General features: G+C 37.5%; 1 protein-coding gene across 11 annotated transcripts in view; it reads right to left on the bottom strand.

Annotated features, from left to right (window-relative positions):
• The window catches only part of CAGE1 (cancer antigen 1), a 53,432-nt gene extending 34,421 nt beyond the window's left edge, over positions 1-19,011 (bottom strand). For 5 of the 11 annotated variants that reach the window (XM_034660354.1, XM_034660359.1, XM_034660356.1 and 2 more), the window contains exons 1-5: positions 18,818-19,011; positions 16,854-17,067; positions 13,777-13,864; positions 9,944-10,467; positions 6,095-7,153 (exon numbers count right to left, since the gene is read on the bottom strand). In XM_034660354.1, the coding sequence (XP_034516245.1) occupies positions 6,095-7,153; positions 9,944-10,467; positions 13,777-13,864; positions 16,854-17,067; positions 18,818-18,972 (2,040 nt within the window). In that variant the 5' untranslated portion in view covers positions 18,973-19,011. The other 6 variants (XM_034660352.1, XM_034660360.1, XM_034660353.1 and 3 more) reach the window with 6 other exon arrangements.
• Between the last annotated feature and the right edge of the window lie 38 nt (positions 19,012-19,049).

Raw genomic sequence — 19,049 nt, 5'->3', positions numbered from 1 at the left:
AAACCCCAAAAAAACAAAAACCAGTAGAACAGATCAATGAAACTAGGAGCTGCTTCTGATTGATAAACCCCTGGCCAGACTTAGCAAAAAGAAAAAAGAAAGGACCCAAATAAAATCATGAATAAAAGAGGAGCGATCACAATCAACACTGAAGAAATACAATTATAAGAACATATTATGAGGAACTATATACCAACAAATTAAGCAATCTGGAAGAAATGGATGCATTCCTAGAGATGTATAAACTACAAAAACTGAACCAGGAAGAAACAGAAAACCTGAACAGACCCATAACCAGCAAGGAAATTGAAACAGTAATCAAAAATCTTCCAACAAACAAGAGCCCAGGGCCAGATGGCTTCCCAGGGGAATTCTACCAAACATTTAAAGAAGAATTAATACCTATTTTTCTGAAGCTGTTTCAAAAAATTGAAATGGAAGGAAAACTTCCAAACTCTTTTTATGAAGCCAGCACTACCTTGATCCCAAAACCAAGGACCCTACCAAAAAGGAGAATTCCAGACCAACATCCCTGATGAACATAGATGCAAAAATTCTTACCCAAATACCAGCCAATAGGATCCAATAGTACATTAAAAGGATTATTCACCACAACCAAGTGGGATTTATTCCTGGGCTGCAAAGTTGGTTCAACATCCACAAATCAATCAATGTAAAACACTACATAAATAAAGGACAAGAACCATACGATCTTCTCCATAGATGCAGAAAAAGCATTTGACAAAGTATAGCATCCTTTCTTGATTAAAACTCTTCACCATGTAAGGATAGAGGGTACATACCTCAATATCATAAAAGCCATCTATGAAAAACACACAGCGAATATCATTCTCAATGGGGAAAAACTGAGCACTTTTCCCCTAAGGTCAGGAACACAGCAGGGGTGTCCACCAAAACCACTGCTGTTCAGTGTAGTACTAGAAGTCTTAGCCTCAGCAATCAGATAACAAAAAGAAATAAAAGGCATCTGAATTGACAAAGAAGTCAAACTCTCCTCCCAAAATTGCTAGAATTCATACATGAATTCAGTAAAGTTGGAGGATATAAAATCAATGCACAGAAATCAAATGCATTTCTATACACCAACAATGAGACAGAAGAAGGAGAAATTAAGGAATCGATCCCATTTCTAATTGCACCCAAAACCATAAGATACCTAGGAATAAGCCTAACCAAAGAGGCAAAGGATCTGTACTCAGAAACTACAGAATACTCATGAAAGAAACTGAGGAAGACACAAAGAAATGTAAAAACATTCTATGCTCATGGATTGGAAGAACAAATATTGTTAAAATGTCTATGCTACCTAGAGCAATCTACACATTCAATGCAATCCCTATCAAAATACCATCAACTTTTTTCACCAAGTTGGAACAAATAATCCTAAAATTTGTATGCAACCAGAAAAGACCCCAAATAGCCAACTTCTGGAATGTTGAAAAAGAAAACCAAAGCTGGTGGCATCACAATTCCGGACTTCAAGCTCTATTACAAAGCTGTAATCATCAAGACAGTATGGTATTGGCACAAAAACAGATACATTGATCAATGGGACAGATTAGAGAACTCAGAAATGGACCCTCAACTCTATGGTCAACTAATCTTTGACAAAGCGGGAAAGAATATCCAATGGAAAAAAGGCAGTCTCTTCAACAAATGGTGTTGGGAAATTGGACAGCCACATGCAGGAGAATGCAACTGGACCATTTCCTTATATCACACACAAAAATAGACACAAAATAGGTAGAAGACCTAAATGTGACACAGGAATCCATCAAAATCCTTGAGGAGAACACAGGCAGCAACCTCTTTGACCTTGGCCACAGCAACTTCTTGCTAGATACATCTCCAAAGACCAGGGAAACAAAGGCAAAAATGAACTATTGGGATTTAATCAAGATAAAAAGCTTTTGCACAGCAAAGGAAACTGTCAAAAAAACTAAAAGGCAACCTACCAAATGGGAGAAGATATTTGCAAATGACATATCAGATAAAGGACTAGTATCCAAAATCCATAAAGAACTTATCAAACTCAATACCTAAAGAACAAATAATCCAATCTAGAAATGGGCAGAAGACACGAATACACATTTCTCCAAAGAAGATATCCAAATGGCCAACAGACACGTGAAAAAGTGCTCCACATCACTCGGCATCAGGGAAATACAAATCAAAACCACAATAAGATACCTCCTCACACCAGTCAGAATGGCTAAAATTAACAAGGCAAGAAACAACAGATGCAGAGAAAGAGGAACCCTCCTCCACTGTTGGTGGGAATGCAAGCTGGTGCAGCCACTCTGCAAACAGTATAGAGGTTCCTCAAAAAGTTGAAAATAGAGCTACCCTATGACCCAGCAATTGCACTACTGGGTATTTACCCCAAAGATATGAATGTAGTGATCCGAAGGGGCACCTGCACCCCGATGTTTATAGCAGCAATGTCGACAATAGCCAAACTATGGAAAGAGCCCTGATGTCCATCGACAGATGAATGGATAAAGAAGATGTAGTATATATATATAAAATGGAATATTACACAGGCATTAAAAAAAGAAATCTTGCCATTTGCAATGACATGGATGGAACTAGAGGGTATTATGCTAAGTGAAATAAGTCAACCAGAGAAAGACAATTATGATATGCTCTCTCTGATATGTGGAATTTAAGAAACAAGGCAGAGGGGGCGCCTGGGTGGCTCAGTTTTTAAGCGTCTGCCTTTGGCTCAGGGCGTGATCCCAGGGTCCTGGGATTGAGCCCTGCATTGAGCTCTCCACTGGGAGCCTGCTTCTTCCTCTCCCACTTCCCCTGCTTGTGTTCCCTTTCTCGCTGGCTGTCTCTCTGTCAAATAAATAAATAAAATCTTTAAAAAAACAAACAAAAAAAACCAAGGCAGAGGATCATAGGGGAAGAGAGGAAAAAATGGTAAGATGAAACCAGAGAGGGAGACAAACCATAAGAGACTCTTAATCTTGGGAAACAAACTGCGAGTTGCTGGAGGGGAGGGAGAGGAAAGGATGGGATAACTGGGTGATGGACATTGGGGAGGGTATGTGCTGTAATGAGCACTGGGTATTATATAAGACTGATGAATCACAGACCTGTACCCCTGAAACCAATAATACATTATATGTTAATTAATTGAATTTAAATTTTAAAAAAAACAAGAAAAAAAAGGGGAAAAAACGCAAAAACTTCTGAGCAGCCCTAAAAACATGGCACTCAAATTTAAATTTGAAGAGATAAATGTTAATATTTATTTTTTTTTTTTTAAAGATTTTATTTATTTATTTGACAGAGATAGAGACAGCCAGCGAGAGAGGGAACACAAGCAGGGGGAGTGGGAGAGGAAGAAGCAGGCTCACAGTGGAAGAGCCTGATGTGGGGCTCGATCCCATAACGCCAGGATCATGCCCTGAGCCGAAGGCAGACGCTTAACCGCTGTGCCACCCAGGCGCCCCAATATTTATTTTTTTTAAATTTTATTTATTTATTTGACAGAGATAGAGACAGCCAGCGAGAGAGGGAACACAAGCAGGGGAGTGGGAGAGGAAGAAGCAGGCTCATAGCGGAAGAGCCTGATGTGGGGCTCGATCCCATAACGCTGGGATCACGCCCTGAGCCGAAGGCAGACGCTTAACCGCTGTGCCACTCAGGCGCCCCAAATGTTAATATTTATTAAAAAAAAAACAACTCTGAACTGTGGTTCTGAAACTTTGGATTCTTAAGACCCCTTTATAGACTCAAAAATTATTGAGAATCCTAAAAGGCTTTTGTTTATGTGGGTTATATCAATATTTATTATATTAGAAATTATGACTGAGAACATTGAAAAATTCTCTGCTTACTAATCCATCCAAATAACAAATCCCGTGTGTCAATGTAAATAACAATTTTAATATGAAATTACCACATTTTCCAAAGGAAGAAATTAGTGAAAAGAGTGGCGCTGTTTACATTTTTGTAAATATCTGTAATGCTGAGTTCATAGAAGACAGCAGAGTTCTCACATCTGCTTCATACATTGGTCAGACATAAAAGCAACAAATGACACACAGTTTCTAGAAAACTCCACCGGAAGCCCTTATGAAAAAAATGAGAGTGGCAAGGTCACAACATATTCCTATGACTATGAAAATACTTTGACCTCATAGACACATCAGACCACACTTTTGAGAAAACATACCTAGAGTTCATGAGATGCAAAACTAAACACAGAATAAGGATGATTTGGGGATATTAAAGAAATTGATTCATCAATATAAAACAAAGAACTTCACTTTTTTTTTTGAAAGAAAGCTCAAGGAAAAAAATAATGTACTGTGATAAACTTCAATACAGTTGTACTAATTCATTCAGAGTTTACCAATACAAAAAATTTGTCATGATTTGGCTAGCAGCTATTTTGGAAGACAAAATACAGACCCTTAAGGTGAGTTAAGGTCATCTCTGCTTAGGTTAGTGGTTCTCAAAAGTGTGACCCTTGGCCCAGCAGCATTGGGGAGACTCAGGATCTTGTTAGATACTGTATGGTGACTAACATAACACGATAAAAAATTAAAAAAAGAAAAAAGAAAAAAAGAAACTTGGATCGAGCCCCGCATCAGGCTCCCTGCTCAGCGGGGAGCCTGCTTCTCTCTTTCCCTCTGCTGTTCTCCCTGCTTGTGTTCTCTCACTCTCTCTGTCAAATAAATAAAATCTTTAAAAAAAAGAAACAAATTGAGGGCTTCAGACGGGAGGGGAGTGGGGAAATGGGATAGACTGGTGATGGGTAGGTAGGAGGGCACGTATTGCATGGTGCACTGGGTGTTATACGCAACTAATGAATCATCGAACTTTACATCAGAAATCAGGGATGTACTGTATGGTGACTAACATAATATAATAAAAAAAATTAAAAAAGAAAGAAAGAAAGAAAGAAAGAAAGAAAAAAAGAGAAAAAGAAAAGAAAAGAAAAGAAAAAAGAAAAGAAAAAGCAGCATTCTCCAGCCCCATGGCACACCTACTGATTCAGAAACCCTGAGGCAGGCCCCAGCAATCTGCATTTTCACAGCTAAGGCTGATGAATGCTAACGTTTAAGCACTGGTTTAGATAATCCTAACTTCTTTCTGGAGAAAAGATTACAGAGAGAATTTTTTAAATGTAAGAGAACAATATTTTCCTGAGAATCATTAAAAAATAATAGAACTATTTACTTGCCAACAATACTTGTACTAATTATGGATTCCTGAAAGAAAGTCCTCTAAGGACATCCTCAAGGCAACATAATCAGCTCAAGTTGTTTTAAGAGTTTTAAACAAACATACATTTTTCTAGTTCAGATTAGCCTTCTTTCTAGGTAGTCAGAATTAATAAGGTTGTACTATAAATATTTTAAGACAGGCCTACAAAACTGAAATAGATGCGCTCTGGCTTGTGAAAAGGATCACTTTCGGATTCATGGAATGCCGAGTGCCAAAAAAGCCATTTGAATTGCAGAGAATACAATATTACAATGTCTCCTAACTTATAGATATGAGGCTCTCATGCTGTTTTTATTAGATGTTAACTAGACTTATTGTGGTGATAGTTTTGCAACATATACAAATATCGAATCATGCTACAGACCTGAAACTGTTATATATCAATTAATCTCAATCACAAAGTTTATAACATCACAAAATTAACATGTGATATAATATAGGTTTGTTTGGCCTTGTAAACCAAATATGTAATTGCATTACTTAGTTTCATTATTAGGCAGACGTGGCATGACAACATTGAAATGCCCACCTAGAAGATCTTTTCTCAAGGGATGCTTCAGACCATTGATCATAGGTACCCAGAAAATTCCCACGTTAATTTTCACCTCTACCAAAATAGTCACAAGAGACCAGAAATGGCTCTTCTTTAATCTGAGTACCCAGGAACTGGAGAAGCTTCTCCAAACCTGTGCTACATTTTCTGTTCCCTTTTCTTTTTGCTAGTAATTCTTTCTGCCAACAAATGCGAGTGCCATGTCTAAATGTGCGTCAGCAGACTGTTAGCAACTCATGAAATTCTGTGTTCGAGATTCCGAATTTGTGTCTATACCTTTGTGATATCTGCTTCCACCACTTCCCCGGAGTGCTCGGTTAACAAAGGCATCTCAAACCAAGGGCCATCATCTTGCTCCTGGCTCCTCGCCACCTGCTGCCGAAGCCTTGCGTTTTCCTGTTTTACTTTGTTGACCTGCTGCTGGAGTTGGGTGTTCTTTGCCTTCTTGTTTTCGGATATGAACTGCAAATGAGTAATTTGAGCAAGCAGCGTTTTGAGTGTCGATTTCAGTTTCTGTCTTTCTTCCAGGTTTTCCTTCTCATGCTTCTGAAATTCCTGATATAAAGTCAGGAACTCTTGTTCTCGGGTCTTTTTCTCCCTTTTCAGCAAGGCCAGCGCAGAGGTGGTGGCCTTTTCCAGCTTCCCCTTGAGTTGCTGCAGCCTCTCCACCTCTTCTTCTTTCTCGCTCAGGGTTCTGTCCATTTCTAGGCACTGACTGACAGTTTCATCCTTCTGTTGCATTTCAGTCATGTACCTTTCCTGGAGGTGAACGTAATTGCCCTTGATCTTCTTAAGCTCCAGCTCTAAGGTTTCCTTTTCATTCCTAGCTTCCTGAAGATGCTTTTGGGTGTGAGTTAAGACCTCGTGAAAATTCTGCAGTGTCTTGTCAGTGTCACTCTTCTCTAGCATCACTCTGTATTTGTCTTCAATTAATTCTTCCATCTTGGTCTTCAGCTTATTTATGATGTCCACAAACACTTGCTGTTCAGTAGTCTGCTTCTGTAGTTCTTCAAACTTCCTCTCTAAATACTTGTTGCTCCTCTGCAGGTCTTGGATCCGAGTTTGCTGCTGTTTGTTAGTGTGCTGTAATTTCCATAAGACTTCAATTAAAGCCATGTCCTCTTCTGGAGGTTGTGAGCTTTCCAAGCTCTGCTTCAGGTCGTGCATCTTACTGTCCTCCAGAGATGCTCCACCACACCAAGAAATGCCTGCAGGAGACCAAGGTGAGGCCATCCCTGGACTGTCCACACCCTCCACGGCGACCTCCTTATGGTGACAGACTGGCGTCTCAGGAATATCCCCAACGCTCTGTATTCCTTTCGAAGACACTGCGATCTGTAAATTAGAGTACGTAAGTGTGAAAAAGAGTATAAAGATCATGAGTTTTGAAATTATATATAGCTGGCCTCGAATCCTAGATCTCTAGTGTGGTTTCCTCAGCTATAAAAGAGCAATGATAATGTCTGCTTCCAATAATAATACCAACTTAACATACTTCAGTAATAACTGCTAAATGTATATATAGCACCCAATAGCACAGCAGAGCACAAACAACAGATATACGATAGAGGTATGTATCATATTTACTTTTTCAGAAGATAAACTCAGCTTTGATACTCTCATCAACTTTCTATGATACGAACTTTTCTGAACACATGTGAGGTACTTTCTTTGACTTCAGATGAATTAAAACAAATTTATCAATTACCCTACAGTCTGTGAGGCCACTTTTGAATGAAGACTTCTTTTATTGCTCAACAAATCATTATCTCATGGGTATGACTTCTGTGAATGTAAGAATGTCAGATGAATATGCCTCGTGATTGATTTTCTCCCACAAAATAGGTTTTGGGGGCTTTTCAAAAGGATAATAAGTTGTAGTAGGAAAACACTCAAATAAACATGATATATAACCCTGTAAAAGGGGGTGCCTAGGTGGCTCTGTCAGTTAAGCATCTGCCTTCGGCTCAGATCATGATCCCAGGATCCTGGGATCGAGCCCCACATCAGGCTCTCTGCTCAGCAGGGAGCCTGCTTCTCTCTCTCCCTCTGCTGCTTCCCTGCTTATGCTTTCTCTCTCCCTCTCACTATCAAATAAATAAATAAATAAATAAATAAATAAATAAATAAAATCTTTAAAAAAAAACCCATAAAAGATATCTGCAGGGGTGGGCTGTATAACTTTCTAGAATTTAGAGATACTTGACCCCTATATTATAACGGTTTACCATTGTTCTGGGATAAAGACAACTATTCCTACTGAGGCCTACAAGATTCCGATGTCTGATCTTGATGCCTGACCCACACTACCTGTCCATCCTCATCTACTACCTGCCACCTTCGATCCAAAAACACTGGACTCCTGCCAGGTCGTAGTGGGTGCCATGCTCCCTGAAGCCACAGGGTTCTTGCACATGTTACTTCTGTATGGAATGCTAATCACACCCACAGTTAACTTAATTAACTCCTAACTCATCCTTCAGAGCTCAGCTCAATTACCACTACTTCAGGAACAGTAAGATTCCCATCGTTTTATTCACAGCACTTATCATGCTTACAGTTTATAGTTTATATGTAATATTATATCACACACACACACTTAACACTTTATATAATTATTCATAGCACTTTCCATAGTTGACAGTTTACATTTACTTGTGTGATTATTTAATGTGAGTTTCCTCTACTAAGGTGTTATTTTATGAGGACAAAAACCACATTTTTTATTTTTATTTTTATTTATTTATTTTTTTTTAAAGATTTTTTATTTATTTATTTGACAGAGATAGAGACAGCTAGCAAGAGAGGGAACACAAGCAGGGGGAGTGGGAGAGGAAGAAGCAGGCTCATAGCAGAGGAGCCTGATGTGGGGCTCGAACCCATAACGCCGGGATCACGCCCTGAGCCGAAGGCAGACGCTTAACCGCTGTGCCACCCAGGCGCCCCAAAAACCACATTTTTTAAAACCATTACATCATATAACCAACACATTGTACAAGGCCTGGCACATAATAGATTCCTGAAAGTATTTATTAGCCGAATAAATGACTAAATGCAGTGGAAATAGGAAGGAGCAATCTTGAGAAACGCTAATTAAATAGACTTTTTAAATGCCCCAGAATCAACATAGGGAAATAAAATTCTCTTTTACATACTGCTTCCAAACAAATGAGCAAAAAAAGGGCTCACACTTGCAAATGAAACATAATAGTCATAGCTTTTCTCATCAGACTTAATAAAATGGTACTATTTTTGCTATTCCTGGATTATATCTATTTGCCCATACCACTTCTGAAAATTGCTACTTTTTAAAAAGTTTTCAGAGTAAGCAGAATTTATACTATTGGTATCTTCAGTGTTCTTAGGATACTACATGTGTGCCCAGAAGGAGTAACTCAAAAGACAAATTAAATATTTTCACTTTGGTAGAAAAATTAGTATTTTGTGCTTGTCAACAGAAATCCCTTGATAGAAAAATTTTAAGATTTTCTTGTCAAATGACCTAATGTCTCTCTCCTCCTTCTTCTTCTCAACCTTTTCCTTACTGTAAACTCCGAATTCCAGCTAATTTGATTCACCACACATGAAAGCCTCTTATATTCAAGGCACTATGTAGATGCTAAGATACATAAAATGATGAGCAAGACAGAGCCCCAATCCTCAAAGAAATTATCATTTGGTAGAGCTAATCTTCCAGTATGGACTTGATTTTATTAGGAAAAATTTTTTTCTAAATTGATTAAGATCTCAGAAGGCAGGGGCGCCTGGGTGGCACAGCGGTTAAGCGTCTGCCTTCGGCTCAGGGCGTGATCCCAGCGTTATGGGATCGAGCCCCACATCAGGCTCTTCCACTATGAGCCTGCTTCTTCCTCTCCCACTCTCCCTGCTTGTGTTCCCTCTCCTCGCTGGCTGTCTCTATCTCTGTCGAATAAATAAATAAAATCTTAAAAAAAAAAAAAAAAAAGATCTCAGAAGGCATTTTCCCCCAGAGAAGCAATGTCCCTCATACTGATTAGATTACCTAGCAGTACTTGGAAAAGTCTCAGATTATATTTTATATATATATACATAGGAAAGCACATATTTTAACACTCTACAAATTATCCTGACCATCAAAAATCTTACCTCCTCTTTTGTATAATTAGCTCTCAGATCAAGGAGGTTAAAGCTATTCCCTTGATAAAATGGTTTTTCAACATCTCTGTGTCCATTTTCCTTATATAAGAAGTTTTGAGGTTGATTAGGTTTGAGTGCAGACTCCATGGAAGTACTTTTAGGCAGTGACGTTTCCATGAATTTCGGTGTCTCTCCACTACTGTGGACTAGAGGTGGGCTTCTAGAAGGTTGTTTGACCCACTCGTGAGCAAGTTGGTCTTCATTTGTGGAGGTGCCAGTTTCCACTGGATTTTCTTCCTTAATTGAATCTTCCTTCATATAGGTGTCTTTTGCACAATTATACACACGACTTTGCATTTCTGGTTTCTCTGTGTAAGGTAAGCTTTCTGTCAGATTTTGAAATGGTATCATTTCATCATTAAATGCTTCTTTGAGATGAAATTTGCAAATGGGTTCCAACTGCCTGAAGGAGGAAATGCTGGTGTCAACTGGCTGAGTTAGTAAGTTCTGTGAGTCATTTCCAATCCCGACATCTCATTAGAAAGAGAAAGATGGAAATAAGAATTAGTTGACCATAAATTTATACTTTCACCATTATATTTACATTTATGACACTGTTGGAGTCTATTTAAAATTATATTAATTTCAACATTTTTTATTGAGTGGATTTCAGCATGACTCTGTGCTAGCAAACAGAACAGAACTACTTATACTTGGGGGCCGGAAATTCTCATATGACTGCTACAGAAAAGCTTGTTATAGTCATTCTGGTCAAATACCATTGCAACAAGTCCCAAGATATCTTCAAAATTCTTTTGTCACAGTGTAATTTTAAAATGTTTTGATTATGTTTCTAAAGAATACAAAAGCACAATAGAATAATAACAAACACGCATAAACTTGTTTCATCTCACAACAATCTCATCAGGGAGGCATTGTTATCGTCCCTGCTGTACAGATACGGAAACTGAGACACAAGAGACATTAATGTAACTTACTTGCCTAAGGTCACAGAGTGGGTAAGCAGTGCAGCTGCAATTCTAGAATACTGTTTCTTTTCTTTTTGTTTTCTTAAATTTAAATTCAAGTTAGTTAACATATAGTGTAGTATTAGTTTCAGGGGTAGGCTTAGTGGTTCATCACTTATGCACAACACCCACTACTCATCCCAACAAGTGCCCTCCTTAATACCCATCACCCATTTAGCCCATCCCCCCCAGCTCCCCTCCAGCAACCCTCCGTTTGTTCTCTTAATTATGTTCTCTTATTGCTTGCCTCCCTCTGTTTTTATCTTTTTTCTTCCCTTCTCCTATGTTCATCTATTTTGTTTCTTAAATTCCACATATGAGTGAAATCATATATTTGTCTTTCTCTGACTGACTTAATTCACTTAGCATAATACCCTCTAGTTCCATCCACGTCATTGCAAATGGCAAGATTTCATTCTTTTTGGTGGCTGAGTATTCCATTGTATATTTATACCACATCTTCTTTATCCACTCATCTGTCAAAGGACATCTGGGCTCTCCATAATTTGGCTATCGTGGACACTGCTGCTATAAATATCAGGTCGCATGTGCCCCTTCGAATCAGCACTTTTGTATCCGTTAGATAAAAATACCTAGAAGTGAAATTGCTGGGTCATAGGGTAGCTCTATTTTTAACTTTTTGAGGACCCTCCACACTGTTTTCCAGAGTGGCTGCACCAGCTTGCATTCCCACCAACAGTGTAGGAGGGTTCCCCATTCTCCATATTCTCACCAACATCTGTTGTTTCCTGTGCTGTTAATTTTAGCTATCTAGAATACTATTTCTAAATGCTATGCTATACTGTTTCTCAATATGACAAATTATCTAGACTTAATACGTTTTTAAAAATCAGAAGCAAGTGTAAAGAAATAAAGTGTTACAAAATTAATGATGTCTTCCTTCTATCTCAATTCCCTCCTTTTCCCCTCCCCAGAGATAACCACTGATGAACTGAAGCTGCTTTGTGTTCTTTCTTCCCACCCGTATTTTCCTACTTTCCCTATCCTTTTATGTACCTTAAATAATACATATCAACTTCCCAGAATTTCTCATTTTGTGACATCATCCTGTCTCCGTGATTTTTCACAGCACCAAAAGGCCAAAAGAAATACCTAACTGTACCATTGATTAAGTAGTTAGGCTCAACTTAAGTATTTGCCCTAACTTAGTAGATGTTTGAAAATAAACTGAAAGAAAAACATAGTGTTTTATATCATTCTTATACAACTGAACTGAGTACTTGGGTGCACTATTGGGTACCACACTGTCTCAAATCTTGGAATCAGATAGGATGATGTCAACCCTCACTTTCTAGTCCACATTGATTTTCATACAATACTTGCTTTTTATCATAGCAACCTCCAAAAACCCAGCTTTGCAAATAATATTTTATAGAATGGGCTGTAGTATGGTTTTACATGGAAGTTGTGAACTATCTCAAGCTAGTAGTTGGTGGGATCCAACCAATGTCCTATACCACTGTTTCCTAAATATTTCAAAAGACCCTGGGTGAACTGTGGATATACAGTATTATTTTCTGTGTTTTAAAAATGTATATAATTAGAATCAAATTATATTTGTAACCTCTATATTACATATAAAAATGTATATGTATATCCATATAAAAGTCTTTAATTCACTTAAAATTTTGCTTTTCAGATTTAGCCACGTAAATACATGTAGATCTAGTTCATTTTACTGAAGGATTACACTTTCTTTCCTTTTTGTTAGGTATTTGTTTCTAACTTTGCTATTAAAATCAACCCTTTAGTGAACATTCTTATACACGTTTCAATGTACACTAAGAATTTTTGTTCAGGTTCTGGATATACACCTCCAAGTAGAATTGCTGGATTATAGATAATATATATCTTCAACTTCACTAGACATTGCCAAACTACTCTCTAGAGTGCTTGTACCAATTTATACTTCTGCCAATAGCAGAAGAATTTCCTTGCTCTGTTACATCCTTCCAGGCACGTTAAACTGATATGTATGAAATGGAATTTTGTGGTCTTTTTAATAATCTTGCAGGTTTTCTTTTCTGTGATCTGCCTATCAGATACTGTTATGGCCTGCACTGTATCTCCTCGAAGTTCTTATGTTGAAGGCCTACCCCCCAGTACCTTAGGATGTAACTATATTTAGAGATGGAGCCTTTAAAGAGGTAATTAAGGTTAAATGAGGTCATAAAAGTGGGGCCCTAATCCAATATGACTGGTGTTCTTATAGGAAAAAAAGACACCAGGGAGGTACTGGGAAAAGGCCATATGAAAACACAAGATGGCGGCTATCTGGGAGGTCTCAGGATAAACCGACTCTTCCAACACCTTGATCTTGGACTTCTAGCCTCTAGACCTGTGACAAAATACATTTCCACTGTTGAAGTCACCTGGTCTGCAGTGTTTTGTCATGGCAGTTCTAGCAAGCTAATACATATTTTTGCCTGTTTTTCTATCGAGTTTTATGTGTCTCTTGCTTATTGGAGTTCTTTATCTTGGATACTAATCTTGTCAATGTACACACTACATATATCTTAGTCTGAGTCTTTTTTTGTTGTTGTTGTTGATTATCATTTGGTCATAAGCTACTCTCTAAGGCTCATGTTTCTCATCTGTAAAATAGAGACAAAACAACCCTTATTTAAAAAGAAAAAAAAAGCCCTCTTTCATAGGATTTTTTGTAGATTAAATGTGATCCTGCATATAAACCATGTATTAGCACCTGGCTATTACTATTATTGAAGTTATCACAGCACACACACACAAATCTTAGTTTCTCTGTTTGCGTACTGACAGCAAAGAGATACTCACCACCTAACCAATCGTCTACTGTGCCATAAATTTCTTCGCAAAGTGTGAATTTAGACTCATTTTCCCTTTCAGCATTCTTTGTTTCATTCTGTATTAATAACAAAAAAGGCATTAAAATTAATACTTCAAACGAGTATCGTAAGCCTCTTCTGAACATGTATATGCATTGCTATGTAACTTGTTAGTATTTTTTGTTGCATGGGTAGAATGTGCTTTCTGGTACCCTTCCCTATTGTATATCCGAATTCCTTTTTAGTAAGACCATGCTGATGTAGTCACAATATTAAATGGCATTAAGAAGGTATCTTGCTATTTTAATATTTTGATTTTTTGGTAGGTCAAATCATGTTACTATAAACATAGGGATGTATGATAATGTATGTATCTCTGCTCATCCTTTGAAGTTTGCTAACCCTGGTCTACATGACTATTAGGATAGCTGTTATTCAGGGCTTTTAACAGTGAAGATACAGGATTCCGGTAACGAGGTGAAATATGACTCCAATAGATAGAAATCTATACAAATTCATGTAGGGCTTATTCTCAAAGTTACCTTAATGTTATCTAGGATAAAAGGTTTTGTGAAGTAACTTAATAGTATAAGTAAGACAGTAAAGAAAGTATTTTGAATGTTTGAGGAAAGCATTGGTTTAATCACCCATAGTTATCAAGTATGTGAGACCTAGAGGATGCTCTAAAAAAAAATTGTGTCTCTTACTAAAGTCAGCTGGTTACAAACCTCTCTTCAATCATGCTTTTTATAACATTGTTGCACTTATTGATTGTTCCTCAAGTATGAGAAAAACTGAGTTATATTTTACAACAATTTGTTTTTTAGACTTCTTGCTAATTTAGACCATTCCTGCTAATGAGATTTTAAAAGTATCAAGAATAATTAACTTGAAAAATAAAATAGCATCATTCATATGTATTGATGTTGTATTTACACAAACTTCTTGAAACTCCACTATTTGTCAAATTTCAGAACTCACTTCTAACTCTAGCCTCCTATGATAATACTGTTTTTAACCAAAATATGCCTTTCGTTCCTTTAGTCTGTAAATTCTTTATAAAGAACAAAATACTCAGTGAATTCCAAGAAAAGAATTCCAAGAACCTTTTTACATAATTTAAGACATTCATTCTTTATAATTTGATAAATTTGATAAATTATATGTTAGACCCTGATTAACACTATAATACTGTAACCAAATTTTCTTTTAAAATGAAAATATGATAAAATTATCATTATAAAAAAGAATCTTTAACATTATTTTTAAAAAGAAAGTAAAAAACACTCAAAAGCTCACTACCCAGTGAGAAGTAATGTGATCGTTTTTCTACATCAAGAAATATACAGTTCGTCCTTGAACAACATGAGTTTGAACTGCCCAAGTCCACTTATAAACAGATTTTTTTTATAAATACAGTATACTACTATAAATGTATTTTATCCTAATGATTTTCTTTTTTAAAAAATTAATTTGTTTATTTGATAAAGAGAGAGAGATAGCACATGGGGGAGGGGCAGAGGGAGAGGGAGAGAAGTCTTAAGCAGACTCCATGCTGAGGGCTGAGCCTGAGGCAGGATCACAACCCTGAGATCAGGACCTGAGCTGAAACTGGGTCAGATGCTTAACCAACTGTACCACCCAGGCACCCCACCCCATGATTTTCTTAATCTCATTTCTTTCCTCTAGCTTACTTTATTCTAAGAATACAGTATATAATAAATATAACACACAAAACATGTGTTAATTGACTATTTATGTTATTGCTAAGGCTTCCAGACAATAGTAGGCTCTAAGTACTTAGGTTTGGGGGGCCTCAAAAGTTATATGAAGCCTTTCAACTATGAGGGGAATTGGTACCCCTAAGCTCTGCATTGTTCAAGGGTTAATTCTGAATCTGTATTACCATATTTAAGGTTTACATATTCACTGTACATCTGTGCAATAATTTAGGTCCTTACTGATAAAAATTTAGATTGCTTCTACTGTTTACTTATTTTTTGGGTTTTTTTTTAAAGATTTTTTTATTTATTTTATTTATTTGACAGAGATAGAGACAGCCATCGAGAGAGGGAACACAAGCAGGGGGAGTGGGAGAGGAAGAAGCAGGCCCGCAGCAGAGGAGCCTGATGTGGGGCTCGATCCCACAACGCCGGGATCACGCCCTGAGCAGAAGGCAGACGCTTAACCGCTGTGCCACCCAGGCGCCCCTATTTTTTGTTTTAAATGATACCTTTTTTAAAGTTTATTTATTTTTAGTAACCTCTACACCCAACACGGAGCTCGAACTTAATGACCCTGAGATCAAGAGTCACATGTTCTTCTGACTGAGCCAATCAGGCATCCCTAATGTTTATTTATTAAAGGTAATTCTGAACATATCTCATTTGTATACTTCTTTGAGGTAGAATTAAAAATAAAATGTGTTTTCCTAGCACTGAATAGCCGTTCAGATAGGTTATGCCAATTTATGGGCTAACCCACATGAAATTGTCATTATTTTTCCATTTTTGAACTACAAAAAGTCAATTACATGTGGCACAATCTAATTCATTCCTATTATTTACATACTTGCTAATAACTGTCAAACATTTAGAAAAACATTAATCATGATTTGGGACAGTATAATCTTTTGTGAGAAAGGGCACTTGGAATTTTCATTAAGATAGAAAATCATTTATATGCAGGGATCTGTCAATGCCACCAGTAGGAATGACATTTGAATCATTTGCCTGCTGACATGTTAGAACTTGCTTTAGACCTGATGTCCAGTCCCTTGGACTCTTTTCCTGCCCCTGTCACTGAGTTGTCATGGCCATGTCCCCTGGTTGCACACTTAGACTTCACGTGGAGGCTAGAAAGGATCAGTTTCAACACAATTTGTAAAATTCTCTCTTTCTTTGTACACTAAGGGAACTGGGAAAACCAGACCCTGTATTCCCCTCCTCTGAGTCTCCCCTGGAAATTATTTGATTGTTCCTCATATTCTTGAGAAAATTTTCATATGGAAGACAATGTGAAAGCTGAATACATTTGTATCTCCTAGAATTTATAAGCAAGGCACACCTGAGGCAAGTCTGAAGTGGTACTGCTGGTTTCCATATAGAAGGGAGAGTTTGAGTGGGTTAAGTCTTGAGAAAGACTGATGAAATTCATGGCCTCCGCTTCTGACATGCTTTCTAATTTTTCATGAGAAACATCCATTTCAAAATGCACAGGATCTGAAGATGATGACCAAACTTTTTGATAGTCCTTGTTCCTGTTGAATGATGGAAGACTTCTTTTTAAAAAACATAATTTTAATGTTTATTAGTATATGCAAACAAAGGGATCCCCTTGCCCCCCATCCCTCCTCGCATTTAGAAAGCAGCAACATTCATTATCCTAAGTTTTTAAATGTCCATTGTAAGGTTATTAGAAAAATAAAATTTTTAGTTTGAGTATATCATGGTCACTTTGTGTAGTAGTAAATACTGATTTGGACAAAAACAAGTCAATATATATGTGGCTACTATCCATTAATTTCCTAAAAGACAAGGGACCCAGACGATGAAGGGACCTCTCAGTTACTTAAAAGATATTTACAAAATATTATTAGAGGACTATCAGGTTCACAAAATAATATATTGCTATTTATCTGATACCCTCTATTAAGTCATTATCAAATCAAATCCAACATTGTAAATCAGTTTTCTCCCACTTTCCTGTCCCACACTATTCTTTCAGTCACTTGGATTTGAAAACTTGGAGACACCTGTCGTATCCTTCTACCTCATCATCTGGGCTATCCAGTTACCAAGTCCTGTCCACTCCTTTAAAAATGTTTTTCGTAACCCATGTTTTCTTTCCACCTCTTACATCATCACACTGGCCCATACTCTCGTGATTTCCTCAGGTCTGTCGGGATGGGAGTGGAAAGGATGTCCAATTACATGGAGTTCAAGTTCTTCTGCTTGACTTTCTAGGTCTCCCATAGAGAGACCCACATTACCTATTCAGTACTCCGCTGTTCTAGTCAGATCCGGCTTGCTTCCCTGTAAATAAATCATGCTCCTTACTATTTCAGTCTGACATGGCAAATGCTTCTCTCTCTCAAAATCTTCCTATCTACCCATTCATCTGTCTTTAAAATTCCTGCAATGCTGTGTCTAAATCTCTATCACAATTCAGCCCTATTCATTTTACTGTTTTAGTCTTTGCCACCCTTTCAAGGGTGTTAGTATTTACAGATTTTTTAAAAGTTTTATTTATTTAAGTTATCTCTACACCCAACACGGGGCTTGAACTCACGATCAAGAGTCTCATGCTCTTCCCACGGAGCCAGTCAGTACCCCAGGATTTACAGATTATAAATGCCTCCAGAGGAATCCATGCATGATTTTTCAGTACCCCTTACAGCAAACAGCAATGTTGCTCACAGAGTCAATGTTGATTGAATGAATCCTGCAGTCCAATGACTTATTTCTATGAAAACTTCTCAATCTACAGATTTTTTTATTGAATTATTGAATTAATGAATAATTTATTGAGTTTTTTTTTTCCTCCCAAAATCATGTCATCACTTGAAGTATAAAAAAGCCAGTGAGTCAAGCAGGCTAGCTGGGATTAGTGAAAGGCCCAACTTTATGCTCACCTTTTCCATCTTCCAAACACATAAACATTGCCCGGGTTATGATGAAGGGAATCTGAAAAATCTTTGCTTTTCAAATGCAGAAGAAGGCAAGAGCCTAATTTCTTACATTTTTTTGATGGTCTAGAGCTTCCAATTACACTTTTAGAACTTTGTTCACATGGCACAATCTGTCAGTTTACTTTTTAAGTTAAGTTTTCCATTTTCATTCTGTCCTTACCAGATTTATGCCACACTTTAAAAATATTTATTCAGATATTTGGATAGATATTCCAGGACAGTCTAACGCTGTTTTAAGATGGGTGTTAAAAAAGTCATTGGACGTTACCGCCCAAAATTCTAGTTTTGTTTTAAAATTTTTTCAGTTGTACGACAAACTTTCCAAAATCAATTATCTTACTTTCCCCACAAAACAATGCGCCAAACTTGTCTAAAAAGTGTGCTCACTTCCAGGGTCCATCCATAGTTTCTTGGATCCGCAGTAAGTATTTCAGGCTTCCTCCCTCCGCCTGGGGTCTTGCGGGAGGAGGAACAACGCTCTAAGGCCTCTTCCATGGAAGGCTTTTAAAAACTAGCGGAAGGCAAGCAGGCGGGCTGGAACGACCCTGTGTGACGTCAGCCCGCCGCGCCGG

Source organism: Ailuropoda melanoleuca, chromosome 5 (assembly GCF_002007445.2).
Source record: "Ailuropoda melanoleuca isolate Jingjing chromosome 5, ASM200744v2, whole genome shotgun sequence".
In the NCBI taxonomy this organism is placed as follows: Eukaryota; Metazoa; Chordata; class Mammalia; order Carnivora; family Ursidae; genus Ailuropoda; species Ailuropoda melanoleuca.
This window is presented reverse-complemented; position numbering and strand designations above follow the sequence as displayed.